This window comes from Thermobia domestica, chromosome 2 (assembly GCF_964235325.1).
Source record: "Thermobia domestica chromosome 2, izTheDome1.hap1.1, whole genome shotgun sequence".
In the NCBI taxonomy this organism is placed as follows: Eukaryota; Metazoa; Arthropoda; class Insecta; order Zygentoma; family Lepismatidae; genus Thermobia; species Thermobia domestica.
Window position 1 is genome coordinate 129,942,536 of NC_137455.1, and position 14,809 is coordinate 129,957,344.

General features: G+C 33.1%; 1 protein-coding gene across 2 annotated transcripts in view; it reads left to right on the forward strand.

Annotated features, from left to right (window-relative positions):
• The window catches only part of IntS14 (integrator complex subunit 14), a 38,622-nt gene extending 24,196 nt beyond the window's left edge, over positions 1-14,426 (forward strand). For both annotated transcript variants that reach the window (XM_081746029.1, XM_081746038.1), the window contains exons 7-10: positions 486-592; positions 4,450-4,561; positions 5,478-5,710; positions 13,422-14,426. In XM_081746029.1, coding sequence (XP_081602155.1) covers positions 486-592; positions 4,450-4,561; positions 5,478-5,710; positions 13,422-13,646 — 677 coding nt within the window. In that variant the 3' untranslated portion in view covers positions 13,647-14,426. The remainder of the gene's footprint in view (positions 1-485; positions 593-4,449; positions 4,562-5,477; positions 5,711-13,421) is intronic.
• The last annotated feature ends 383 nt before the right edge of the window (positions 14,427-14,809 follow it).

Here is a 14,809-nt window from a genome sequence, read left to right on the forward strand (position 1 = left end):
CGAGCAGCAAACTGTGATGTCACCAATCATCCAGTTAGAAATGACTGCTATAGAGTATGCTGTTATTTTATCAGATTAGTAAAGAAATTACTATGGTTGTCCGTGGATTCGTCTTTTATATCCAAAGAAAATTCTGGAATTACACCCTGTTATAAGGCAGATACACGTTAAGTACGTTGTCACCTACCACAGGGATTCAACGAAACTTTTCCTTATTTTCAGTGAATTTTAATTTTGATCTTTCATAAAAGAAGGGAATAAGTAGGAGGCTATAAAATCACCGACACTTTTAATATTTATTTGCAATTTGAGTGTAGGAAATATTTGGTTTTCCAAATGCTTTTTGAACATTCCTATTGTGTTGTATTGTCTTTGATTGTTTTTAGAAAGATTTTCAGATTTGTGTGTTCTGTATTTGCTATGAACTCAGTATTATTATTATTATTATTATTATTATTATTATTATTATTATTATTTAATTAAAGGAGACGTGTCGCCAAAAGTAAAAGTTGAAGCTGATTCTGAAGATGAATCTATTGTCGATGATGGAAGAATTGCTTCTTTTTGTGTTCTTTTACATGGAGCGTTAAAGGTAATTCTTTAGCATTTAAACCTAGAAAATTATTTTAATTCTTGAATTGTGAAATTGACTGCTAACATGTGAATTTTTTTTACCACATTTGTTTGTTATGAGGTTAGAATGAATTATTGTTAATAGTGTAGAAAACAGAAGTTCTAATATATTTTAGGAAATTATTGTATTTGATTGTGTTTTTTATGTGTAGTATTTTCTGTTATTTTTGGTATTGTGCGTAGCGTACCAAGATAAAAATAGTTTTAAATTAGGAACTTTCAATTTATGTTTTACAGTAGCTGTAGACATGTTTCGAGAAAGCGAAAACAAGAAATCAATAATGCTGTTGCTGATGAATGACAGTTTGAACGCTCCTGGGAGTGAAAATAGAATCCTGTTTTGGTTCTCCATCTTAACTAAAGATTTGTTTATAGTCACCTCCATGTTCACTGGGCATGAGTGTAGAAAATTTGAAGATCCGTTACTCCTAATACTGCAGTGATGTGGATGGTGTATTAATTTCAGCGTAGGGATATTCACAAAGAAACTTAACAAAACTTCTGGTTTCAACAGCGTAAAATTACGTACACATTTCGGCAATACTTAGCACTTAAAGCAGTGGCAGCGATTGTACGTTAAAAGTTGGGGGCAACACATGAGCTGAATATTTGTATATCAATCTTCCCTGGATTTCCCTGGTTGTTTTTAACACTTTGTTTGACGAAGGTTGCATAACTAATAGAATACTATCTTTTTCGGATAAAATACCATATATCGTATTTCGTATTTTATTAAGTAAATTGATAAGAGCAACAGAAGTATGTACTAACCCTTTGTACTCTTAAATAACGAAGGTGGAAGAAGAGATTTGATTCCTTGCTCATGAACCTCTTAAAATTCTGTGTAGAAAATTGTGTGATCAGATTATGTAATAACAAATTTACAAAACAAATACAAAGGACAATATTAATCATAGTGATGAATAATGAGCCTTGTTTTCTATAAGTTACATTGAAATCGGGGATTAATGAATAACTTAATTTATAATTTCACACACGTTATTAAATGTATGTTATTACTCTTACAAAATTAAAGACAGTAAATACTACAAGCATATGCTACCAAATTTAAAGAAATATTTGCTTTTGCAGCTTCCCGAAACATGTTCGTTGCCATTAATTATCAACGAACACATTCACTTGTGTGTTCTTGGAACACATCAAAACACAATACTTAGAATCACTGCAGACTCCAGTTAAACAAAATAATCCTAAAACCTAAAATTATGTTGAATTCACTAAATTTAATTGTATATACACTCGTACACCCATAAATACACCACCTCACTCGTATATTACACTGCAAAACAATGGAAAAAGTAGAAGGTGTTTATTACTCTCTTTTTAATCAATATTCCTTACTATTAGAAAGAAGAAAAGACATTTTAGGAACTGCCAATTTTTGTGCAATTAAAGAATAACTTGTGAGACTTTTTTTTTCTTTGAAATGTTTTCTTAATTAGTTTGAAATCAGCTGACTAACATATCGAGCCCTTGTAAGAAGTAAAAGTATGCCGGAGTTCCGATAGATTCTTTTTTGGATTATTTTTCATGGCAATTAAAACGCAATTCCTGTAGCTTTCTTAACTCCACGGGAAGACAACCAATACGTACTCACGCAACGGCAAATATTATATGGCACCAGTTTTGTATGAGCCAGTAATACGTACAAAAACTTTACATTTCCAAATGAAACTATATAAACCAATTAGTTACTTCTGAAAAGTGGAGGGGCAACTGCCCCCTTTGCCCCCCCAATCGCCGCCCATGACTTAAAGTGTACTTCTGTTAGTTCGTAGGGATGATACAAATGATGTACTTGAATTTAAAAGTATGGAAATACTTCACCAAAATACAACTTACCTGATTAATAGAGCATTGGATTTCTGTTAGCTTGTATTCGTCGGTGAATTGAGTCATACAATTCGTGATTGTAGAAACAGATGCTGGTTGTGTCTGTATTTTTTTTTTTTTTTTTTTAATGACGAAGTTTTAAATTAATTAATACTTCATGGGATGAAAGTGCTTATTATTTCCCATAGTCAGAAAAAAATAATAAAAGCTAAGATTAATCCATTAAGTAAAATAAAAAATTTTCTTCTCGTGCTAGAATATGTTAAATAGGTGGAAGTTTGATGATTGGAGTGGCGCCACTGAAAGTTCCTGGAAACTTATAATTTATATTAAACTGAAAATGGTCAAATGTTATAGATATCAGATAAAGTTTGGTTGTGCAGAAATAGTTTTCCTTTTTATCTAAACTTTTTTTCTTCATATATCTCCCTCGTTTTAGATTTGATTTAAATCTAGAGTATGACTTTTCTTTGCGCTCAATCAGTGTAGAATAAGTGGTAACATAAATTATCAATGAATTGAAAAGAAATTAGTTTCTGAAAGTCAGAAAATTATTTTATATTTTGGTAGCTGGAAAACACTGTTATATAGGATGGAAATGGGGTGTTATACGAAAGTGGCTTACCAAAGTGCTAATATGTGTATATACTGTAAGGCTGAAATAAATTAAAAATAAATAAATAAATAAAACGTAGCTAGTACAGATAAATTGATAGATAGACAGGTAATAAGGAATAAAGAAATTAAAAACGCAAACTGGTAAACTATAAAAATGTGAAGAAAAATATAAATGTATAAAAAAGCACAAAAAATGAGATAAAATAAAAATAAAATAATAAACGCAAATTGTGAGGAAAAGGCTCCATTTGCTATGATGAGAACAAATAAGCTACTTTAGTATAACTTTAGTTTTCACAGGCATATTTATCAGTCTTTTGAAAGAATGTTTCATCTAGAAAATTTTTCACAATGCAACCAAAAAATTAGTATGAATTATAAAATATATCACGACTGAAATGTAGTCCTTTGAGCGTATTTCCCAAACAAAATTACAATTCTCTCATGTATATCCTTGAACAGAAAGGAATATAGAAAGATAAACTGAAATACGTGTTCTTTGCACGAGGAGAATAGATTATGGAAAATATTTGAGATATACTTAACTCCTTTTCTTCACATGAGTTGAATTGAAGTAAAATTGTAACAACCCAGCTAGATCCAAGTGTTATTTTCCAAAATTCATCTAAAACGGTTCAGCTGTTATTCTGTGATTATGACAGAAACAAACGTCAGTATCATTTTTTATATATTGAGAAAAATATAGAAATTGCATCCCTCGTATCCCAACTTAGAACTGGAGTTTTCGGAAACGCTGGATACGTTCACTTATTTTAAATAAGAAGTTCTATTTCAAGCAACTCTGTAACATGAGGGATTATGACTTACTCTATTTTTGCTTTTTTTTTAAACTTCTCCTCCTCCGTTAGGATACACATTCAAAGTGATATGACAAAAATACCAGTTCGAAGTATGTGTGTGGGTTTGTATGTGATTGCTTATTTGCTTTGTTTCTGAAGGTGAAATAAGTTAGGATTAACGATACAATGATATGAATTATCTAGAAGTGTGTAGTTTTAAAGCGACTGACTTCTTTTGGATAACTTTTCCGTGATTGAGTGATGTCACCTTGTAAAATTTTCTAATCAGTACCTATGATTGACAATTTAGAAGCTCATAAAAGACTGTAATTGTTTTCAGTTGATTAAAATAAACTTTCAAATGTAGAAATACGGTTATTACCTTAAATAATAGTTATTGTTATGAATCATTAATTTTCTTCATTCTACAACTTGTTTATGCAGCAAAATATACTGATACCATAAACCTAGTTATTGAGGTCATTTCTGAAAAACATGACGCGGAATGCAGACACTGAATAAAATTACTTCTATTTATTTTCAGGTAGAAAATATGGTTGCTTTATGTGAGGTAGCTGATGACTGGTATGGTATTATATACTCATGGGCTGATAGCAAAAAGAAGTCGAATTTAATGCTGACAATTTTTGAGCCAGGTAATTATACTTCTTTAGCTAACTACCGGTTTTTCTCTGGAAATTTAAATAATATCACGTCACCAAGAAACGTTGTTTAAAGCCTGAAATTAAAGGAACAGCTTTTCTTCTTTTTTTTTTCTTTTAAACTCCAAGTATGCATATAAATGAGCTTACTGTATATGTAGTGAAGAGCTTTTAAAAGAAAATGGGTGCCAAGTCTCCACATTCATTTCATAAAATATTTAGTTTTTGAGACTAAGTTTATGTCACATTTATGATTACTCATTTTCAGTGTAGGAGCTTACTTATTTTTTAGTTATTATTATTATTATTATTATTATTATTATTATTATTATTATTATTATTATTATTATTATTATTATTATTATTATTATTTGTTTTACGTCCTATGATTATGCTCTTTAGGCCAAAGGAGAGGGATAATTAATGAAAGTAAATTATGAAATGGTGGAATAGGAATGTAGAAGGATACGGAAGAACCCGAGAAAACCCATGGAAACGATGTTATCTACCAAAAACTTGCGTCGCAGGGATCGAATCAAGGACCCCTTGCACGAGAGGTGAGCCCTACCACTGAGCCACCATACCCATTATTATTATTATTATTTATTTAATATTAGCGTCTCTTTTCAGCAGCGACACCATATGAGACGTGTACATACAATTTAAGGTGGAATCCGGATCGCCATAATTTATTCATTTTTTAAATTCTTTCGTACCGGGAATTGAATCCGGAACCACGCTCATCAAAGACCAGCAGGAGGGCAGTTGTTAAATATACAAAGAAAGATTATTGTACATTGTCAGTATTGCACTTGTCTAAAAACAGGTGATTGAAGTTCAATATTTCTGCCACGAAAGCTGATATTACGTATTAGCGTTTTCATTTTTCTTCGTTTTTAATCTTCTGTAGGTAATAATGTGGTTCCATGGCTTGGTGAATTAGACAAACTAGGACCATTAGAAGAATTTGAAGAGGATAGAGGTGAGGATACTTCTCCTCCGTTCCCTATTCGACCTTCAGAAAGAAGAAGCTATTCCCAAAGTTGTGTTGTTTGGATACGCCAAGCAGGTTTGCAGTCTGATATTCAAAAGATTTTGCGACACGCTAGAAAATTACCAGACAAAACTCAGCAATTCTATAAGGTAAGAAACCAGCAAAAGTTCCTAATATTATTTAAATGTTTCCCAATGAGTAACTTTTGAAGAAACAAAACATGTAAACATGTGTTGAACGCATTGTTATAATTTAAAATACAATATAAAGAGTATGTTGAAACATTTGTGTATCGCTAATTTCACGTTCGATATATACATGTTATTGATATATTTAATTGTAATAATATTATTATGGAAATCTCCAAAACTCTCACCGAAAACATGTTTTTTGTAAAAACTTGTGTTTATGTTGGGTTGAAAGAATAGGTACTACTGCAAAAATTTTGAGCTACGTCGATGTAGTTCCTACAAAACAGTCTTCCATGTCAGATTGATTTATACATGTACTTTTACGTTACAAATCTTTCATTTTGCAACTGAATGTGAATAAAAATAATATAAACACTTATTTTGTATTGTGTTGACATGCTGTTGTTAAACTTCTTTGACTTTGGGTATTTATACTTATAAATATCCATAGTAGTATTGAAAATGTGTTGTTTTATATGAGTTATCGCGGCGCGTGTAGTTATTTTGCGAGTGCTGTGTTCTGTGATGGACTGAAAAAATAAAAAAGTACTTATTTGAGCAGTGTTTGGTGTTTCTGGTTGATGGGCATTGGCTGAAGCTAGCTAATTTGAAAAGAAGTTCCTGTTGTGCTTATTTTGCCAGTGTTGTGTTGTTCTAGTTAATGTGTAGTGACTTAAACTAGTTAACAAATATGTTTTAATGTACTTATTTCAGCAATGCTGTGTCTTCTTGGATAACTTGCCGTGACTCAAGTTAGCTATTTAAAAATATTTTAATGTGCTGGTACTTATTTTGGTAGTGTTGTGTCTTCCTGGTTAGTGCAGTGACTCAGTTGTTAGAAAATGACATCGCGTAAATGTTTGAATGACCCTGATATTTTCTGTTATGTGTGTGGCAGTTACACTGTGCTCAAACAGAGACTGTCTATTACAAGTTTCATAAAGAAAGTGTACTTGGCTTATTTGGTATCAAATTAGGCGATCAAGATAAATCGTGGGCACCTCACAGTGTGTGCAGAATATGTGTAGAGACACTGAGATCCTGGGCAAACGGTAAAAAGAAAGCAATGCAGTTCGGAATACTTATGGTGTGGAGGGAGCCTCGAAACCATCATGATGACTGTTATTTCTGTGCAATAAATGTTAAAGGATGCAATGCAAAGAACAAGAAGGGTATTCTGTCCCCGGATAACATAGCTTCAGCCCGTTCCTCATGGTGAAAATCTACCGATTCCCAATCCACCAGCCTCTATGGATGTTTTATCATCATCTAGTAGTAGTGAAGCAGATGTTCCATGCGAGGATGATAGCAACTATCCTATCACGATTCTGTAGCCGTTTACACAATCAGAACTTAATGATCTTGTTCGAGATTTAAATCTACCAAAGGAGAGTGCAGAAGTTCTTGGGTCTAGACTTCGTTCGAAAAACCTTTTGGCCAGTGGGACACATTACTCATGGTATAGACACCGAGAGAGAGAATTTCTTCCTTATTTCTCTGAAGAAGACGGGTTAGTGTTCTGCAACAACATTCCAGCTGTTGTGAATGCATTGGGCACTTCTTATAACGCATCCGATTGGAGACTCTTTATAGATGCTTTGAAATCCAGCCTAAAAGGAGTTCTTCTGCATAATGGAAACAAACTTGGATCAATTCCTGTAGCATACTCTGCTACATGGAAAGAAGCGTACAATACCTTGAAATTAATACTTTCTAAGTTAAAATACGAAGAACACGGTTGTTCTGTTTGCGAGGACTTGAAAGTTATAGGTCTTCTATTAGGAATGAAGCTAGGATATATAAAATATCTATGCTTTTTTATGTGAATGGGATAGCAGGGCCAGAGACAAGCACTGGAATTTGAGAGAGTGGCCACAGCGTTGATTTGTCTGCAGGTAAGAAAAGTGTAATGGACACTCCACTAATTGATCGCAATAAAGTGCTACTTCCACCATTTCATCTGAAACTGGGACTTATGAAGCAATTTGTGAAAGCTGTGGACAAGAATGGGCAGTGTTTTCAATATATAGCTAAAACTTTTCCATCACTGAATGCAGCAAAACTTTCGGAAGGTATTTTTACAGGGCCACAAATTAGAAAGCTGTTAGTAGATGACACATTTGAAATTTCAATGACCGAGTTGGAAAAGAACGCTTGGTTAAGTTTCAAAAATGTTGTACGTAACTTTCTCGGAAACAAGAAACACCCTGACTATGTAACAATTGTAGAAGATATGTTGACCCATTTTCGCGCACATGGGTGTAACATGAACCTCAAGTTACATTTTCTTTAGTCTCATCTCGATTTTTTTCCTGCCAATCTTGGTGAGGTCAGCGAAGAGCAAGGCGAAAGATTTCACAAAGATATTTCTGAAATGGAGAGCAGATATCAAAGCAGACGGAATATTACAATGTTGGCAGACTATTATTGGATGATGAAGAGGGATCGTGACAGTTATGACAGAAGTTGTAGGAAAACAAAGAGGTGTGCATTTAAAAAGGAATAAGTGAAGGGTAAGGGGAAAAAACAAGGAATGTCCATGTGTGTGATTTAACGGGTGTTTTATCCTATCTGTTGGTGAATATTGGGACTATCTGACTGTATATGCATGCATGCGTAGATGTAGAAACGTCCATGTAAAAAGGAGTAAAAGATTTGAGTAACCCTGTTGATTTTGTACACGGTTTCAATGTTAAAGCGCCGTTTTCTATAAAATCCAGTTTTGTGACATTCCTTCTTTTTTTCCCCTTACCCTTCAAGTGTCTTCTCAATGAATTTGAGAACCAGCGCAAGTAAGTGTATTCAACATTATACCGTAGAAAGTATGGTTTATGATAGTATTATGTGTGTATAGCATTCTTTAATGTAACCAAAGCAATCTAGTTTATTTGTTATAATTGTTTTATTGAATTGTTCTGCAGTGTTTATTCGTGCCTTCCGAAATTATAGAATACTATATACGTATATTGAAATGATGGTAGTGTTCGAAATAAAGATTGCAAATTGTATGAAAACCTGACGTGATAGGCATAAGTGGATGTCATTTCTGTAATCAGCGCCCAAAAATCATTTAGGATCACCTATTACAGTATAACCTCGTTAACACGAACTCGCTTAAGCCGAACACTCGGTTAGGACGAACAAAATTTCGGTCCCGGCATCGCTGTACGTTATCTTATAGGAAGTTTTATCGGTTAACACGAATTTCGGTTAGCACGAATTACGAACTAATTTTTAGTCCCTTGAGTCAGTAAAGGTTTTGATTTAACACGAACTTTCAATCCTTTGTTTCTTTTTATTTCAGATCATTTTCTTATCTCAGATTTCACTCCAGATCAGGTTTTGTCATACAGTATTTATACAGACGTAAATTGCCTTGTAAATAAGAGAAAAACCAGAAACAGATACCTTTACTCTCTTATGAGGTGTTCATTCTGTCCTCCGCCAAGTGCTGAACATGCAGGTGCTTGGCAGACGAGCTGGCGACAGCTCGAGACAAAACATCTTCTCTCCCCTGTAACTCCAAACTGGTGACAGCAATCATAAATACCTTTTCGTTACTAGCAGTACTCACCCTACTAGCGGAGTTATCAATTTTATAACTTGACCTGGATTTTCTGCCTGGAAACTTTTTTTAAAAAATCTTCGAAGATGGGATAATAAACTTACTGTAGTGTTTTCACTTCTCAGAGGATGGTACCGAGACCGAAACTAGTCTCGATCTCGATGTTAACTCGAATTTAAGACTGAGGAGTGCTTTTCGAAATCGAGACGAGACCGAAACTCTCAGTCTCGTCTCGATACAATTCTATGGATGGTATCAAGACGGAGAATAGTCTTGGTCTCGTCTCGAATTTGGAACCGAGACGAGACCGAGACTACTCAGTCTCGTCTCGATACCATCTCTAGTGTTTTCTATGACATACATAATATACTGTAGTGGTATGTATAGTCTATATACTGTAGTGCGTATGTATGGAGAAAATGTATTCGAATAATAAAACTTGGGTCCCCGGTTAACACGAATTCTTTTAACACGAACTCCTGATTTTTCAGTCCCTTGGAATTCGTGTTAACGAGGGTTTACTGTAGTTTGTAAACAACCGAAACTTTTTTTTTTTTTTTTTTTCAAAATGCTGATCAGTAATATCGCTCAAAATTGACATTATTGAAAACAAATCATGATACTATAGAACTGGTAGATATGCCTTCATTTCACTCGGTTTCAAACAAGATACAAAAAGCTTGAAAGTTTATCGAAGCATGATTTTAACACAACATTGAAAAACTTAACAGGTCATAAAAGTGTATTCACTAATCTGCTTGTGTCTGTGAAGTCTTATGTACGCGAATGTAGGTGTGACAAAGAGAAACATATCCACTAGATTGAGAGAGCGTGATCGGGAATCCAAATACAGCGATGTCCCAACATCGGGCCTTTCAAAACTCCGAAAGACATAAAGCATGCAATGATCAATTAAAAATCATCAAAAAACATCATTTGTAGAAAGACAGGGATATGAGAGTATTTATCATTCGATCAAAATTAAATTCGAACATGGTCACTTTTGAAAAAAAGTTGAAATAATATCATTCTGACATCCTTACTGTCGCCGCCAACCGTTGAAGAACTTCGCTTTAAGATGTGTATTATATACAGGACAAGATGTTTTTGTCTATGAGAGTAAATATTTAATGTCCATAAATCCTATTTCTTTACTTACCAAAGTTTGATAATGCTCACAGCTCACAAAGTTCTACGTTTAACATAATTCTAAAACAATCTATTAAAATTTTGGAAGAGCCAAAGTTAGTATCTTTTGAGTTCTTTGATTTATGCATTTGTTTCCTAGTTTCCTATAACTTAACCCACGGTGCGTACAGATCAGATCCTATTAAACCCCTGTTTGTCTCGTAACAAATGAGGTTGCTCTCTAAAACAGACACCACGTTCGTCGACTGCCTCGAAGCGTGTTGCGCCTTCTTATTTGTTAGTTGTTATCTTGTGTCGTCTCTTCTGGGAAACTACCTCGTTTGTTTAAAAAAAAAAAAAGTCTAAAAAAGACCTGATTTTGGTGTGTCGGCGGCTAGCGGAAGCTTTCATGTGTTATTCTGTTTTCTAACAACTTAGCATCTGGATATTACACATAGTCGGCCTTGCTTTGGTCGACTGAGGAGGGTTCAAGAATTTGTTTTAAAGTTCAGATTCTTCACTCCAACTTTGGGTTTGACAACTTTCCTATCTACAGTACTGTGTGGATCACCCCTAGAAGAAAAACAACAATAGATGCAGAGTACTATTTAATAGTGAACTTTTTTTAAATGCATATATAGTACAGAAACAAATGAATCGGTATTTGTTAAAACAATATCGCTCACTATGGTAACGATTATCGCTTTTACTTCTTTTAGAACAACTTAGTGTAAGCACATTTCTAGTGTTGTTGGCGAGACGGATTTTAACATCTGTGCCAGTATAAAACACCTCTTTGGAGGTGATCAAGATCAAGATCAAGGAATCTGTATGGATAGGGCTTTCGTTTACTGGTAAAACAACGTGTTTTTCTTATTCATAAATATTGTCTAAGTGTTGTTTCCTCTCCAAATAATAACCATTTCTATACAGACTCCAGAAAGCAGGAAAGGTAAACGTCTTTGAAATATTGAGTGACATTTTTTTTTAAACAAATACCGCTTCAAATAAATAAAATAAATAAATAATCTGTTCCAGCAGAATAAAAACTATCAGTTATTGTTGGCATCGAACGACATACATTTTGTTCCATAAAAATACATCTTTCTCGATTTTCTTCAAACCAGCTCTTTTGATGATTTAGCCTTAAGCATCTGATTTTCTTGCCATCTGCGGATTCACATATGTCTTATCTACTAAAAGTATCATAGTAATAATAATAATAATAATAATAATAATAATAATAATAATAATAATAATAATAATAATCGATGTGCATATGTCTCAGTGTTGCATCTCCCCCCTCTTATCAAACATAGCTATAGAATTATTATGTATCTTCTTTTATCTGAGGGACATAGCCACCGAACGTTAAACTACGGACTTAATTTAGTTTGGTGTACGGTCAGGTCCGTATTTACGCATAGGTTACAAGGGTTCGGGCCCAAGGTGGCAAATTTCCAGGGGCGGGGACTGTCCACTAGACAGAAATTTAAGGAAGATTTATACTGAAAACAACGTTGGTACCACAGCGCGACCTAGTATTCTTGTTATGTTGCTACTAGCGCTAGAAAGACCTGAGGCAACTGCTTATTGGCTACCAGCGTGCATTTGGTTCTATATACCCCGCCTCATCATGGTGGCTCAAGGTAAGCGAACGCGCCTATACTGAATACGAACATATAAGGAGGATGTCGACAAAATTTTCTTGGCCTGAGGGGGGAGTGCTGCAAAATTTTCTTGAGCTATGGGCGTTAGATACCTAAATATGAGCCTGTATGTGGTAATACCTATTAGTAGAACAACATACAGTGGGTTTTATTTACTTATATTTTGATAAGTATTCTTTATGTTTCTTGCAAATTATGTTTTTGACATAAATAATAAAACACAAATATTCCAAATATCTTACTTTGTATTTATTAATAGTTTATACATCACAGTTCCATTGCAATAAACTACAAGCAAATGCTGTGTATCAGTACTATAAATTTATTATTTTTATTATTTATTTATTATTTTTTGTAAGAATAAAATCAGTTTGTAAGATAGTACAATGCTATATAAGTACACACTCAATAATATAACAAAGCATTACTAAAGAATTACATTGTTACTCTTAGTTTCTTTATGTGTACCACCCTGAGAAGGTTAATTTCAGTTTTTAGGTGATTCTCAAGACTTTCTTTTCACACATGATCTTTTAGAATTTAAAATTCAGTTGAACGGAGAAAAGCTTCCCTCAACTATAGCAGACGATTAATTGTTCTGATTCAAAGTGGACACTGACCATGAAACCCTTAAATTCTAGATACTGTAATTTGATTTTAATTGTTATCTTGTTATCTCAGAACTGCAGTTTTGTTTTTAAATTTCTGAGTTTGAAATTTCAATATAGTTATGTAAGAAAATTTTTACTCGATAAAATATTCATTGTTGAAACGCCTAGCTTTTCGTTGTATCTGGAAATAAAATCTGAAATAATAATTTTAGTTCTTGACTACAGTAATTAGACTGACAATAAACTAGCAATTAATTTTTCAAGAATTACGCTTTATTTTGCGTATTATGCTTTTTTAAAAATCATGCCTTATTATGGCTTTAAAAGTAGTTTTGTCTGGATCTGTAGATAATCAAATCCTATTCAGGGAGCCAACATATATGTATAAAATATGCCTTTTATGCTTTCGGGTCGCCCTGCTTTTTATTACTCGAAAGACACGGTGGTACAGATGTGAGAAAAGAGAGGCTGATAAAAAGCATGGGAAGTGAGGGAGCGGAAATACATATAAATTAAGAAATTACCCTCCAAAACGTAAAATGAGCGCCAATATTTAGAAATGACAATTGCTTTAAATGAGAACTGAGTTAACAATGCAATTTGTTATAAAAATTAAGACATAAATTAATTCGTAGTTTTATTATTTAGATTTTGTAGAAAAGTATAGTAATAATGTTTATCTTTTACGTATACAGGAATTGAACAGGGTTCGGCGTGCTGCGTTGGCATTTGGCTTCTATGAGCTTCTTGAGGGATTAGCGGCCATTTTTGAACGTGAGTGTACTTTGCTTCCAGGAGGCGCTCATCCAGATTGTGCTTTACAACTTACACATGCAGCTGGAATGTTACGAAAGCCTTACAGCCGGGAAATAAAACACAATATTACACCTCTTAGAACAAAATTCTTAAATGATGATTGAGTGTATGGTATGTGTTTGAACATGGTTAAGAAAATATATATATATATATATATATATATATATATATATATATATATATATATATATATATATATATATATATATATATATATATATATATATATAAGAAGTGCTGAAGTGTACTGATAAATACAGATATTTGAACAAATTATCTGAATGAAGCATATTGTGTGTCAACAGATAGATAAGAGTTATGGTACATTCTGACCATTGAACTGTTGTGTTTTTGTATTGACTATTGTATTTTTGTACAAGTACCTGATATCGTGAAATGGTAATCAACATAGGTAAACAAAATCATGTGAGATACAGATGCATTGAGGTACTAACCCTAATAGAAAACTAAATTTTCTATACTATTTCTCCTGCTGTCTTGCGTGAGAAATTTAATATAAATTTCAGAAGTCCCCCTCCAGCAAATTTTTTTAAAATATAAATTACACACCATCTCTTCTTGTTTTATAATTTATGAAGGTTTATATTTTTCTATGAAACCTATGTTTCTGATCAGATAATATAGTAATTAACGAGAGTATGAAGTCGTTCTATTTAGTTACTACCTTTATGTTAAAAAACTCGTTAATGTTTTATGCATACTTCTATAAAAGTTCTGTTCTGAAACTGGCAAAACTACGGTGTTTCTTCTTTTCTTTATAATTTACCCAGAACAGTATTTGGGTAATCCCATTTTTACGGAATTTACACTTGGACAACTGTACAAATCTTTCTTAAATAAAATATAATTATACTTTTACTGTATATGGACCTTTTAGTATTTTCTTTCACTAGCACAGTTTAAAAAAATGCCATAAGGGAAAAAAATTGCCTGAGAAACAAAACTAGGTTATGTAACGGATTTTGGGTATGGACCTGTTAGGTATTTTGGATGGTCAACTTACACAATACCTAATAAATTCAAAACTGTGCGAGTTTAGCAAATTCAAACATGTGGAAGAAACACTGGAAACCCCTATTTCCCATTATCTGAAAAAATCTATTTGTGCCATTTTGAGTTACTTTTTAAAAATATAACAAAATGTTACCGCTTTGTCGCTGTTTGAGCAAAGTACATAGCATAATGGACATTTCCACTGATTTTCTTTTATTGTTCTATATTTAAAAAATAGAAAGAAGAAAAAAAA